This window comes from Cetorhinus maximus, chromosome 4, assembly GCF_964194155.1.
Source record: "Cetorhinus maximus chromosome 4, sCetMax3.hap1.1, whole genome shotgun sequence".
NCBI lineage: Eukaryota > Metazoa > Chordata > Chondrichthyes > Lamniformes > Cetorhinidae > Cetorhinus > Cetorhinus maximus.
In genome coordinates, this window is record NC_135882.1 from 30,060,566 (window position 1) to 30,075,469 (window position 14,904).

At 45.7% G+C, this 14,904-nt stretch overlaps 1 protein-coding gene across 3 annotated transcripts in view; it reads left to right on the forward strand.

Moving 5' to 3' along the window:
• Positions 1-14,904, forward strand: part of LOC144679553 (uncharacterized) — a 63,286-nt gene that overhangs the window by 20,078 nt on the left and 28,304 nt on the right. For all 3 annotated transcript variants that reach the window (XM_078540049.1, XM_078540051.1, XM_078540050.1), the window contains 2 exons: positions 1,861-2,005; positions 13,971-14,075. In XM_078540049.1, coding sequence (XP_078396175.1) covers positions 1,861-2,005; positions 13,971-14,075 — 250 coding nt within the window. The remainder of the gene's footprint in view (positions 1-1,860; positions 2,006-13,970; positions 14,076-14,904) is intronic.

Consider the following 14,904-nt stretch of genomic DNA (forward strand, 5'->3'; position numbering starts at 1 on the left):
GTCAGCTGCGCACCCGCCAAACTGTCAAAGGTCTATTAAGGCTATTTAAAAATCACTTGAATCAATTAACAGGGCTGCCCGTCCAAGGTTGGCGGGCAGGCGAAGAGCCCAGGCGGCCTTCGATTTAATATGAAACCTCATCCACGGGCGGGATAAGGTTTCATGAAGGGTTTATAAATTTAGCAAAAATTTTAATTAAAATGCATTGACATGTCCCAGGCCCTGACCCTCCCTCCTACCCCTGCCCGCACAGGGAGCGCTCAGCTCTTCCTGATGCGCGTCACGTTGGGCGGGCCAAAGCAAAATGGCTGCGTGTAGCCGATCGCAGACACGCCCGCCTGCGCCCAGCCCCAAACCGTCTGCCTGAAGGGAAGAAAATTCTCCCCCCTGGGTAGGATTTTATATATCGCAAGGTTTCCTGGCCCCTCGGTGAGAAAGTTGACAATGAACCCACCCCTCGCTCCAGCGGGCTGGCTCGCAGCCAACTAACACTTGGAGGGGCATTAAGTGCCTTAGGGTAAGACTTCTGCCCCCATCGGGGGAGGAAGCTCCATCTCTGAGAGCTGCTGGCCAGCCGAATGGCCAGCAGCTCTCTGATCTCAGCAGTGCCACCAAGAGCAGTGGCCACTGCTGGGACTGCATCTGCCCCAACAATGATTGTTGCCGGAGCCAGATGCAAAGATAACTTGGGGGTGGCATTGGTGGGGTCAGGATAGGAGGCCATGGCAAGGGGAGCGGGGGCCGTGATGCATAGTCTGGGGGTGAAGGGAACCCTGGGGAGCCAGATCTTGGTCAGGGGGGTCCTGAATTGTGCCTAGTAGGTATGTGAGGAACCCCATCCCACACCTTTTCCTGCCAGTACCACCAGGCATGGGACCAGGCAGGCTTCAAACCTGGCTTCCTCTGCCACCCATCATGGGGCAAATTGTGGCAGGGCAGGGAGCAGGCCACTAGAGTGCGTCAATTGACTCAACAGTGGGTGGGTCACCAGGTGCCTGCCCTGGCACGCGTAAAATTGCAATGAGGTCAGGGGTGGGTGGGTAGGGGTTAGGGAATGCCACCCATGGCATTATGCCTAATCTTACGTCTACTGCCCAGCTGTAACCTGCTCCCTGGGGAGCATAAAATTCTTCCCCATAGCATTTTTAGGTGTCTCTTGCTCTCCAGTCAGGTCACAGTCTCAGATTCTTCCAAATCTATGAGATGGTCTACCAGAGCCAGCAATGGTATTCTGGCTCCAAAAAGACCCAAGTCCAAAGTATAAAAAATGTTCTGAATTCCCTTATATAATATTAAGTGAAGCTGATTTTATCTGTTAAAAAGCCCTGAGCATTATTCTGCACCAAGCAGCTCAAGTGTTAGTAACCACAGCAGAGAACAGAAAGCTGAGGGGGGATTTGATAGAGATATTCAAAATCATGAGGGGCCTGGACACAGTAGATAGGGAGAAATTGTTCCCACTCATGAAAGGATGGAGAACGGGAGGGCCCAGATTTAAAGTAATTGGCAAAAGAAGCAAAAGTGACATGCAGAAAGACTTTTTCACTCAGCAAGTGGTTGAGGTCTGGAATGCACTGCCTGAGATTGCGGTGGAGGCAGGCTCAAGAGTCATTCATAAGGGAATTAGACTGTTATCTGAAAAGAAAGAATGTGCAGGAGGGTGGGAGAACAACTTAGGTGAACTGTTTATTTGGAGAGGCAGTGTAGACATGATGGGCCAAAATGCCTCCTTCTGTGCTATAACAATTCTGTGATTTTGTTCCTGTTTTGGCTTAAAATTTCAGTGTTTTGCTTCATATTACAAGACTGCGCTAAGACAGACCTTCAGCCATACAATAATAATATTTGTCAATTTACTAGGCCTCTTTCTTCAGTCCATTGGAAATGTATCAAACAAGTACAGCACTGAAATCACCCCTGCGGGATGGACCTTCTCTATTTGGGGAGTCATTTATATATGGCAAGCTGTATGGCTTCTCTATGTATGCAGTGGATTGTGCCGAAGGTAATACTGTGCTCTAAATAATGTCTCTATTATTGTCTCTATCCTGCTGCATTAAGACCACTCTTTGAATATCATCTCATTTTGTTCAATTTATACCCAAATGAACAGTGATGCATTAGATGGATGTGGAACAATTTTATCTATGAAGTCAGGTTCAGGGAACTATACATGCTATTTTACTTCAGCATAATATAGGCTATCAACTGTACTCAATACAGCCTGACCTGCAACCTCTACCTTCATAAGGAATGAATGGAAGGTCACATAACTGAGATTGAAGGTAAACGGAAATGTTACATTCGTGATGGTGTAAAATCATTTCTCTTGAGGCATAATTGAGGTCCCAGTGACAAAGAGAAGACTTATCTCTTTAAAAAATGGTAAATTCCTAGATGGCCACATTCTACAATTTAATGGGGTTTGGTAGAATATTTTAGGAGTAATTTGCACTGGAATTACCAATTCGATCCATAGCATAAACTTTACCCTACTGTTTCTTTCAAAGTCAAGCATATGGCTGAAAGAACTAGTATCAATAATGGTGAGCATACAACTATTGGATTGCCATGAAAACCCACCTTGTTAATTAATATTCTCTAGGGAAAGAGACCTGCCACTCTTATCTGTTCTGGCCTATATGTGACTCCAGATCTACAGTAATGTGGATGACTGTCAGATAACTGCCCTTTAAATGGCCTAGCAGGTTGTTATGGGCAATTAGAGATGGGCAATAAATGCTAGTCATGCCTATACCACACACAGCCCATGACCGAATAAATAAAACAGCTGCTCATCCATTTATTTTCCTTCTCTTCCATATTAATCATCTTCCTCAAACTGGAAGGAAGGTAAATGAGCTTCTCACCAAATAAACTCATTAGCAAGTAGGATCTGTGCTTCCCTTCAAATGAAAGTGAAATTCCTCTGTTCAATGCAAATATTTCACACTCTGGCTCTGATAAAAATGAAGCCTCTATCTAAAGTTATACTTAATTCAGTCTACATACACAAGGACTGCAAAATTTACCTCCTTACTGCCTGTTTTCTCGGTACTATGAGCGTTGTTTTGGCTCCGAAATGGCATGCACCCTCACATTTCCGGTGAGAGTTGCGCCAGATGCCATTTTGATGAGGTTGTTTGTGTAACACCCAGGGAGCATGCAGAATAGGCAGATCGAGACATCACTAGCATGTAAAGCTGATTTGATGTCAGCACTGCCATTTTGGAGCTAATGCTGTCTCTTAAACACACAGCTGAACACATCTTCAGCAGCTGGAAGAATCACTCAATGGTGCTATCTAAAGTAATCAACTACTATCAAGTTAGCTCTTGATTGATTTCTAGTGGCTATTGCTGCAATTGTAGAAGTGTTTGGTGATTTCTAGAGTTCTTTTAAGTTGCTGAAGACTAAAGGAACCGCCTGAGGAGCAGAAGGAGAAAGAGAAGTTGGAGGGAGGAAGGGAGGAGGCAACCAACATTCTTTTTTGGGTGGGATGTCCACGATCAACTTATTTGGTTACGAAAACACTAAACACAACTCTAATTCCCCAATCACAAACACTCAATACACCTCATCACCTCTCTGTTACTGACTAACACAGCATCCACTTAGCCACAATGCTAAAACAAAAGCCACCACAAAATATACATTCAAAACCAAATATATAAAACAAACACTGCCTTGTGCCTTCCCTTAGTGCCTGTTCCAGTGCCTTTGTCTATTCCTAGTGCACCTGTGTAGTGCTACCCCAGCATGGCTAGTGGAAAGGCTGCCAACTTTCAGTGGAGGATCACAGATAGTCCTGCAGGATGCCCTCGAGCACTTTGCACCACACTCACTGACTTCCCTCTCGTGGGACAAGTTGGTGGTTAACTAAAGGCATCAGGATATAACTAGCAGAGAACGAGCACGGTTGTATGTCCTGCCCCTGATGAGGAGAAGGGTGGTTGTTATCTTTGAAGCAGCCATACATGATGCTGTGGCCAGATTTGGGGCTGAAATAGTCAAAGATGACGGAATCCTCATACGTAATCTTCATTCTCACACCCCACTTCCCCCTCATCTCACAATCTCTTCCAATTTATAAGCTGCAGATGGCAATGTTATGACTGGTCCCCATGCGAGGTCCCCCAATTTGTTAACATTTCGAGTCTGTATGTCTTCACTGCAAGGAACCTGGGTTCTGAAGAAGAGTCATATGGACCCGAAACGTTAACTCTGTTTCTCTCTTCACAGATGCTACCAGACCTGCTGAAATTTTTCATTGTTTTCTGTTTCTATTTCAGATTTCCAGCATCTGCGATATTTTGCTTTTATCTCCCATGGGGACCCCAATTTTGTTATGCTCCCGGTGAGGAGGGATGAGCTGGTTTCCCTTCTTTGTTCAACCCCCTCAGTTGGTCGCAACAAGATTAATTGAAAAGCGATCTCTTTCCCCATGGATACCTTTTCCCAGTCCAGATGTATTTATTTTTTAGAAGGAGCCAATTTAACCAGGCTTTCTTGAATCAAAGAAAGAAGTTTATTAGTTACAAAAATATGAGAAAAATAATAAAAACATAACACATATGCACACAGAGCAGAAATGAGAAGTTAAGGGTTCAAATCAAAGTTAAAAAAGATATACGAATCAGTCTTTGGCTTGATCGTGAGGCATAGATAGTGAAATGATGCAGCCGTTAAGTTGGATGATTCTGGTACAACTGACTTTGGCAGTTTTGCATTTGGTTTGGAGACACTTGGTTCTGCAGGTTAGCTGAAGAAGCTGTCCTGTTTACTTTTTGATTACGGCCTCTGCTTTAAGTGCCTGCACCTCCAGCAACAGAGAGAGAGAGAGAGAGAGAGAGAGAGAGTGTAGGGGTGACTAGTTGGTCTTTTTGTGCTGTCACTGTCACAACACATCAGCACACAGCACTGCCCTGCAACCTATTTTTCCCTGTGTATTTCTGTAAGGGGAAAAAAACCGATGTCTTGCGCCCGGAGTCTGTTTTTCTTGATCTCTGACCATTTTACATGTTTTGAGATATGAATCAAAAGGAGATAGATTTTAGATGACTGCTGAGATGTGGTAATCAGTCTTTTGTCTCTGCCATCACAGGAGATTAAAGTTCAGTCTTTTGCATCTTTCCTACCTCCCTTTTAAGTGTCTTTGCTTGAAGAAGGCCATGATCTTGCGACATTCCATGTTCCCTCAGGACAGCTCTGTCAGTATGACCCACATAAGAATTTTTCCAGAAAGTGGTCACTTTACATTATCAGCCATCTTTTGCTCAGTGTCTTTGCTTACATTTCTTTAAAAACACACAAGTCTTCCTTAAAAAGTTCAATATGCCCGTAAGTAATCCATGGCTGTAATTGGCTTTCCAAAACAGTATAAACATGCATCTCTTACTTACCATCCCTCCCCTCACCACGACAATACTTTGTACCCTTCTCCTTTCAGATATCAACTGCCACTTGGCTAGGCAATGTTGGAAGAGCAAGACATGGCAGAGCAGAAGAAACACAGTCACTCTCAAACCAGTTCAGATACCAAAATGTAAATATTTTAAAGAGTAATTTAGAGGTGGGAACTGCACATGTTGAAGTACAGACCACGAGTAGCCTACAGTCTGGGCAGGGGGCAAGGGTAGCACAAATGCCACTTTGCTGGAAGGTGAGGTCACACACAGTTTCTGCTGCAGAAGACTCAGATGAGGACTTTGATGGGGTGGCATACCAAAGTAAGTTGATGTGTATGCACAGTGATGGTGCATTGCATACAGGCTTTCTGGCAAGTCTGACAATGCCAAGGATCATGGAAGAGTTCAGCACTAACTTGGCCCAGCAATTTGTGCAGAGCTTGAAACCCATCCTTTCGAGTGGAAGTGGTGAAGAACATCATTACCACACTTGCAGAGCCATCTATGATGCATTGCAAGATTGTTTATGCTTCAGCTTCCATTACAACACCAGCAGAAGCCTCACAAAGATTGGATACTGCACTGGAAGCTCAGTTTAAGGTCATGCAAGGCCAACTTGCTGCCATGGAAGCTCAGACTACCCTCACACAAGATAGACTTGTGCCATACAAGCTCAGACTCCTGCCATCATTGTTGTGTCCATCACACTTCCAAGGGGTGTCCAGGGTATCACAGCAATCCAGTGGTTTGTCCAACTGATGCCTCTGGTTAACCGTCAACTTTTCACACAAGAGACATGGAAGTCAGTGAGTGTGATGCAATATGTTTGGATGATGTGGTAGAATAGCTAGCAGTATGTGGAAACTGTTAAATGTGGGTGTGAGGCTTGCAGCAGTGCCAAGTCTGTCAGTCGAGGTGAAGGTATAAATGTTGAGTGTGAGTCGCGATTGATGAACATTGTTGGTAGGTGAGTGATGGGCGTGTGGTATATTGAGTAGGTTTTGAGGCTAGTGGTGCAGTTGGTGGAAGACGGCATTTGAAGATACATTTACTGACCTTGACTACTGGTCTGGGCTCATTGAACTCCTTGTGGCACTGTATTCAGGTCCTTGGAACTAGAGTCCTGGCGTTAATTGTCAGGGCTACCTTCTCCCACTGCCTTCATAAAGTTGCCTCCAATGGAAGGTTACATCTCTCCTCCGTCAAGGCCTCCAGTGCAGCGTCAGAGAAACTTGGAGTACAATCTCTTCCCTGTTGCACCATAATTTGCTTTTCTTTGTTTTTTTTTTTTCGAGTTATCAACAGTCACGGATTGCAACTCCTTTGAGTACAATCACAGTTCTTGGTTTCCAGGAGTGGGACATGAACCCACAACCCTCTGATTCAAAGGCGAGGGTGCTATGAACTGATCCACAGCTCACATAATTTGCTTTTCTTTGTGCTCAGACTCTCTTCCATGATAGTTCCAGCACCTGCTCCGGTTTAAGAAGCGCAGGCTGCCTTTAAGTAGTGCTAAGCCTCCCATAAACCTGGGCTCCCTGCTGACACATGCTCAGCAGTCCATTTAGTGCTGGCTGTACAGCTCAATCATGCAAATTAGCACCAAATTGTTGTGCTGCCTGCATCAGAAGTAATGTGCTAATCACCGATCACAATTCCCGTGCCTGTTTTTGGGGGCTGTCCAATTTAGTTCCCAAGGAGTTTAATATCCAGCAATTAGACCCCCAAGCTAAGCCAAGGCAACTATTTTGAGGATTTGTTTAGCTGTCTCTAAAGCAAAAGGTTGGAAAGAGGAGCTAAGCCACAACCAGTCAACATACCCTTGTGATTAGTTCAGTTATTTGTATGACTGGCTGTTATGTTTAAATTTAGCTGGCAGTTATTGAAATCCATAACTGTTAGGCAGGAAATAGTTATGCGCAATCCAAGGAACAGGGTTGCAACTTTGAGAGTGAGGAGATTGACTGTTAGCACCTGCAGTTGTTAAGAATATCAGAGGGAAAAAAAATAACTGCATGTGTAAAGTGCAACTATAAAATAATAGGTTAGCATATGGATTATGACCATTTAGTTTCCTTTTGATTAATTAATATATAAATAATATATATTATATATATATTATATATATATATTTATGTACTAGGAGGCTGTGTCCTGTGATTTTGCAAGCAATAAGTCGAGACCAAGGCCAGGATTTTCCCCTCGGCGATTTGGGGGCGGGGCCCGCTCGCCGAGGGGAAAATGACGTGGTTTGACATCGGGAGGAACCCTCAACGTCATCCCGGTCCATTTAAATCTTCAGGAAGGTGGGCAGACAGCGAAACCAGCCATTTGAGGCCATTGACAGGCTAATTAAGATAATTAAAGACCTGCCTGTCCAAGCTTAAGTCTGGCGGGCAGGCCAGGAGCCCCAGCGGACTCCAGATTATTCATGAAACTTTCCGTTTTTTAAAAATTTAATAAACTTGATGTGTTTTTTATTAACATGTCCCATCTCATGTGACATTGTCACATGAGGGGACATGTTAATAATTTTAATATTTCTCTATTTTTAGACTTTTCTTACCTGTCAGTAAACTCCCTAAGACTGGACTTTGCCTCAGGGAGCAGTGCACACTTTGACAGATGGGGAATCCCTCCAACCCCTGCACAGGAAGTGCACAGCGCTTCCTGTCAGGCAGGCCGCTGGGCGGGCCTTAATTGGCCCGCCCACTCAAAATGTCGGCCGGCCCCGTTTCAGCGGAGGAGTTCGGCTGCCCGCCTGCCACCGAGCCGGTGGGGCCCGCACGTCATCCAAGGGCAAAGTTCTGCCCCAAATCTAGTCTACACATAGATCAAGAGTAACTATGATTGCTAATGGAAGCTTGCCACACCAACAACACATGAATCCTGTTATTTAATTTTTAAAAATTGGAATTAGAAGTTAAGAAATAACTAAATCAGGGTAATCAGACATGATTCACTCCCCATATTAAAGTCATGCATTCTGTTCTTATTTTTATATAATAATTTGATAATGTGGGCAAAAATGTGTAAAAGACTCAAAACTTGGAAGTATTGTGAACTGTGAGGAGGATGGTGATAAACTTCAAAAGAACATAGACAGGCTGGTAGAATGGATGGACAAATGCCACAGGAAATTTATTGTAGAGAAGTCTGAAGTGATACATTTTGACAGGGAGAATTAGCAGAGGCAATATAAAATAAAGGATGCAATTCTAAAAGGGGTGCAGGAGCAGAGGAACCCGGTGGTATATGTGCAAAATCAGCGTAGGTGGTGAAGCACATTGATAAAACACTTATAAAAGCCCAGGCTCCCATAAGCTTTATTAAATAGGAGCATATATATAAAAACAAGGAAGTTATGATAAACCCGCATAAAATACTGGTTCTGTCTGAACTGGAGTAGTGACCAGTTCGGGGCACCACACCTTAGGAAGGATGTGAAGATATTCGAGAGGGTGCGGAAAAGATTCACAAGAATGGTTGGTACCATTGATGAGGAATTTGGATACTTGGGTAGATTGGAGAAGCGGGGGCTGTTCTCCTTGGAGAGGAGAAGCTTATGAGGAGATTTGATAGAAGTGTTCAAAATTTTGAGGTGTCGGGACTATTCCTGTTGGTGGAAGGACTGAGAATCAGGGGACACAGATTTAAGGTGATTTGCAAAATAAGCAACATTGACATGAGGAAAAACATTTTTAAGCAGTGGGTGTTTAGGATCTGGAATGCAGTGCCTGAGAGTGTGGCAGAGGCAGATTCAATCAAAGCTTTCAAAAGAGAATTGGATAATTATCTGGAGAGTAAAAAATTGCAAGACTATGGGGAAAGGTGGGTGAGTGGAATAGGTGAGATGCTTTTGTGGTGAGCCAGCATGGACATGACAAGACTCCTTCAGTGCTTTAACCATTCTTTGATTCTATGGAAAATTAGGACAATTTGGGAAGGAGAGAGTTAGTTGGAGCATAGGAGCTTCTCTGCATTCGAAGGAACTGTGAGATGCAAAACTGACGCATTATAGATCCATCTTTGGTGGTTGGCACAATTACAATGTGAAAAATTTACATAAGCAGTTTTCATAATTTATATAACAATTATAGGAATGGTTTACAGAGATGATTTGATATATTATAGATATTGATATATATATATATCATTCATATTTGCTTCATCTATCATTTTAATAAATTCATTTGATAGTTAAAGCTCAAATTAGATCTGGTTATGATGCTCTGCTACTTTTTGGAGAGGTGGGAAAGATTCTATGGGGACATAGGATAGTTCTAGAAGTCAACAAAAATACTAAAGAGAAGTTTTCTGTTCATTATCCTAATATGTTACCAAAGCTAGACATCAGGCCTAGTGAAGATATTCTGAAGGCCTTAAGGCTCATCTATCAGAGTGATATAAAATAGAAAAAATGTGCTTTAAAAAGGACCAGAAATGTCCAAAAAGAATAACAATGTCTATTATTAGGGGCTCACCATGTGGTGGGATCTGCAACGCAATCCCAAATTCTACCCCTTTGCTGTATAACATGTATTGTTAAACCATTGAGATGTACATGATACATGTTTGTAAAAAATGAGAGGAAACAGTGAAAGAGACTTTGTAAATTCTTTGGAAACATTGAATCAAGGAAGGAGCCTTCAAAAGTAAGAAACCAGAAATTAAAATGGAGTTTACGGGGTACGTATGTAATGCTGCACCACATAAGGTTGATTTAGGGGCTATAGGTCATGTCAAAAAGTGACTGATGGATTTTGATTGCAGAAATGTTGAGGATTGAGGTATATCAGCACGGGGAGAATTTTCTGTGTGTCAGGCTGGGAGGGGGTGCGGGTGGGCGCGGAGTCGACCGCTGCCTGCCAATTAAGACCTGCCCAACGTGAACCATGGCTCCCGAGGACAGCGGGAGGGAGCAGGCGGCGGTGGGACTACAGTGACCGCCGGGTCCAATGGCGACCCGGTGGCCTGTTTAAAGAGCACACAGGCAGCCTTCCAAAGGCTGGCAACGATGGCACACAGAAGGGTTCCCGAGAGCGTTCTCGGAGATCAGGCCAAGCTGGTCAGCAGGGCACTGTGCCCCTCAATTCTCAGATGAGTGCCTCGCTGCCTTCTTTGAGGAGGTGGCAGCACGGCGTGACATCCTTGTGCTGAGGGACGGGAGGAGGAGGCCCCCCTACATGATGAAACGTGCCCGGGAGGACGTGGCAGAAAGGTTCAGTGCGCACAATGTGGTGTGATGCACCTGGCTTCAGTGCCGCAAGCGTTTCAACAACCTGTTGCGATCGGGCAGGGTGAGTACCGTGTTGGCATGGGTCACTTAGCACAGAAGATAGTTTGGCACCCACCCCCCCCCAACTCTGAATGTAGTACTGCATTGAATCATTCACAGCATGTGGCCTTCACACCATCTCAGCCAGGCAGGCACCAGCGCAGATACTAACACCTCGGTGGAGATTAGATCATCGGCTAGTGTCTCGGTGCACAGTGGTGAGGGCACTTCACACTTGCTTGAGGTGCAGGTGGAGACAGAGAGCGCCCAGGGCGCTGGCAGTCGGAGGACTGCAGGGGACCAGGAACATGCTCAGTCGGTGGCTGATGATGGGCCTCTGGAGTCGTCCCTAAGGCAGCAGATTCTGGATGTCCAGCAGGGTGTGCGGGAGGATCTAGCGGAGATACATGAGGGAATGTGTGCCGTGGTCTCTGTGATGCAGGAGTCCATGCGGAGAATGAGCAATGCAATGACCCTCATGGCCAAGCACAATGCCTCCTCCATGGAGAGAGTGACGACTCTCATGGAGAGGCAGCTCCAGCAGAACAATCAGGGCTTCCTGGGGATGCGCTCGGACCAGCAAGCCCTCACAGCGGCATTGACCTCAGCTGGTCAGTGTCAGTGTGGGAGATGGATTGGGCACCCATTATCCCAGCTAAGTGCCCATCCATCAATGGTGAGCAGGGACATCCAAAGCGACCTCACATTGGCACACAAGCTGCCTGTCCTCTCTGTGGGCTCCTCTCAGGGCACTCCAGATGAGGGCAGCAGCTCCTCCGCCTCTCTGCCAGTGACCGTGGGATCCAATGAGGCTGCAGCGACTGGGGAGATGCCAGCTGTGCCACTGGACGCTCCCTCCCAGGTGGGACCATCACAGGCTCCACGGGCCAGAGGACGCCCGCCAAGGTCATCAAGGCCAACAGGACAGCAGAGTGCGCAGGCTTTCTCGAATGCCTGTGCCAGCAAGGAGGGAGCACCTAGAGGTAGAACCCGAAAACGTAAGCGTAAGGCACCTTAGGCACAACACGGGCTTCTCACTGGTGGTTTTCTGTTGCCCCGGTGTTAGTTGTTATTAGTCGGTGTGCAGCTCAACACCTGTGAATGAAGTTTATTTTCAGTTTTGTTTCGTGAATTCATTAAATGCTTCAGTTGTGAACAAGGCTCAGGGTGTTTCCTTCTGCAGGTGAAGGGGAACCCATGATGTTATGAGTGAATTGTTTGTCATTGAGCTTTATTGACAAGGCACATAGTTAATGTTCCTAACCAGGCAGATGTTGCTCTCAAGTATCAAATATGGAGCCTGCAGCCCTGGCATGTGCTGAAGGTCCATCGGTGGTGGGCTAGCTGAAGGTCCGTTGGATTAAAGCCTCCCGGAGTATGCCCAGGTCAGTATCTACCCCTCAGCGTTCTCCTGTGTGTGCTCATCCTCAGTCTCACTACTCGACTCATCATGTGCAGCCAGAGCATCTGAGTCTACATCTTCTTCCTCCACTACGTGCCCCCCTTTCCAGCACCAGATTGTGGAGAGCGCAGCATGCAACCACTATCATTGACACATGATCTAGGGGGTACTGGAGTGCGCCCCCTGAATGGTCCAGGCATCGGAAGCGCATCTTGAGAAAACTGATGGTTCTCTCTGCCACAGCCCTTGTGGAGGCGTGGCTCCTATTGTACCCCTGCTCAGCCTCTGTTCTTGGATGGCGGAGAGGCGTCATGAGCCACCTTTTGAGGAGATAGCCCTTGTCACCCAGCAGCCATCCATCCAGCCGGGCTGGAGCACTGAAGAGCCTCAGCACCTGGGAGTGTCTGAGGATGTTGGCGTCATGGGAGCTGCCTGGGTACCTTGCACAGACTTGCAGAATCTGCATCCTATGGTCACACACTATCTGCACATTCATGGAGTGGAAGCCCTTCCTGCTGGCAAAGGCACCCGGCTCACCCACTGGCGCCTTGATAGCGACATGTGTGCAGTCTATTGCACCCTGGACACGGGGGAACCCAGCAATCGCTGCAAAGCCTCTGGCTCGCTGTGTCTGGCTTGCCTGGTCCCAACAGTAGTGAATGAAAGTCAATGCACGCCTGAACCTGCTTGACGTGTGGACAGCTGACCGGGATACTCTGCGAAGGTCACCCACCGACCCCTGGAAAGAGCCGGAGGCACAGAAGTTGAGGGCAGCCGGGACCTTCAATGCTACTGGCATGGGGTGCCCACCCACACAGTTGGCGTTGATCTCAGGGCCTAACATCTGACAAATGGAGGTCAACTGTCTCCCTTGAGAGACAGAGCCTCCTTCGGCACTGCACTCAGGCATATTGAGGTCGCTGCTTCGCCACCCGTGTGTCCTGGCAGCAGGATAGTGGTGTTTTCTGTGTCCCCTTCCACCTTGGTCTACCTCTTGGCCCTGCGCCACTTGTGCCTGCGCCTGTCCTCCCAAAGGTGGCTCCCCTGGAGGCTGAATATGGACTCCTGGCCTCCTCGACCTTCTGGCCCTCTTCAGAGGAGGTGCCTCCAGTGGAGAGCACAGCTCCCATTCCCAGGGTAAGGGAAGGCGCCTGAAATTTGCAAGGCCCCAAGAATGATGTTACTCCAGAGTCCTGACCTGAAGCCTGTTATTCCTGTACAAGCAGCTCTGAAGAGATTTGAAGTTCTCCTGTTCACACAAGCAAGGAGCAGTAAGTTTAAAAAGTAAATGTCTAACAAATACCACTCGCAAGCCCACTCACCCCTCCTATCCAGCCCGTGGATGAGGTTTTTAAAAAGTGGCCTACCCGCCTGCCCATTGTGCCTGTGCGACGCTCTGAAGATTGCACGGGCTCCGAAAAATCCCAGTCTATTAATGCCTCAAGGGCCTTAAGTGGCCTGTTAATTAATGGTGGGTGCACATCGGAGCTCATAACGCGCCCGCCCACCGAAATATAGCGATGGCATGCGGTGACGTCAGGATGCACGCCTGACGTCACCACGCGTCATTTTGCGTGTCGGGCCCGCCCCCGCACGCTGTCGTCAAAATTCTGGCCCATAATTCTGGATAGTTTTCCCATATCATCAACTCAATTGTGGAATTGGGTTATAAGTCAATTAATTGAACTTCATTCACAGCTTATTGGGTAAGGAAGTTATTTATTCTTCATAAAATAAATATTTGCCTACATTGCAGCACTGATTGATGTGATAAGATGCTATATAAATGCAATTTATCCCATAATATATAGAGATTTTCCTGTACAAACTAAAACATCATTGTTATTAATATCCAGTTTCTTTTTGATGTTTGTTCACTCAGGAATGCCCTTACATGGATGCCATCTGTACTGTCCTGCCAATTTTATATTGTTTGGATTATAAACAATCTTTTAAACATAGCATGGATTTTCCTTTGGGACAGAGAGTAAGTAACAGAGAGCTACTTCAAATGAATCCAGTAAGATTATCTTGATGGTTCTTGTAGAAAATGCTGTTGCTTGGAATATCGCATAATATGTGAATACTCTACCGAAATGCTAAAACTTATATGGTTACTTTCTTCATCAATTTTAGCAGGGCTCTCAGGAAATAACGCTTACACTTTTAATAAAGCCGTTTGTAGTGCAAAACCTTGCTGTCACTCAAAAGACTTACATTGAGATGGAAGGAGGAAAGAGTACTCCCAGATGGATACCAGTTAGATTAAACAATGATGGAGTCATATTATGGTCCTATAGCAACAGAACCAAGTACAATGTAATTTCTCTCAAGTTATGCATGCAAAAAGCCTGATAGCAAAATGAAGTAATTTATGGTCTGTCCTGTAAAGCAATAGTTCTGTTCAAAGCACAGAGGAACATCTTAAGGTATGGGTACTCCCTGGAAAGTTGACCTCTGCCTTCTTTTTCCATTCTACCCCCACTGAGGAACGGAGAAGAAATACACCCCTAGAAAATTCAGTTTAATCATATGTGATCTACCTATTAGTTATGTTATTCAGAACAATGGATCAGACCCAAGATTGGGCCTAAGGTCTTAATTACTCCATTCCCCGTGAAAAAAATAGTCTCCAATTTGTTTTGTAGTGAAATGCAGGTTGACCTCTGTGCAATCTCCTGTTCCAACACCAAATCATGATCACCGATTTAGTCCGGCAAACTAGCCGATATACAGGAGTAAGACCAATGCAGATAATAAGCATTCCTTTATTTAGCAGATTGAAAACTCAGTGGATTAACTGTGAAAGTGCCAGA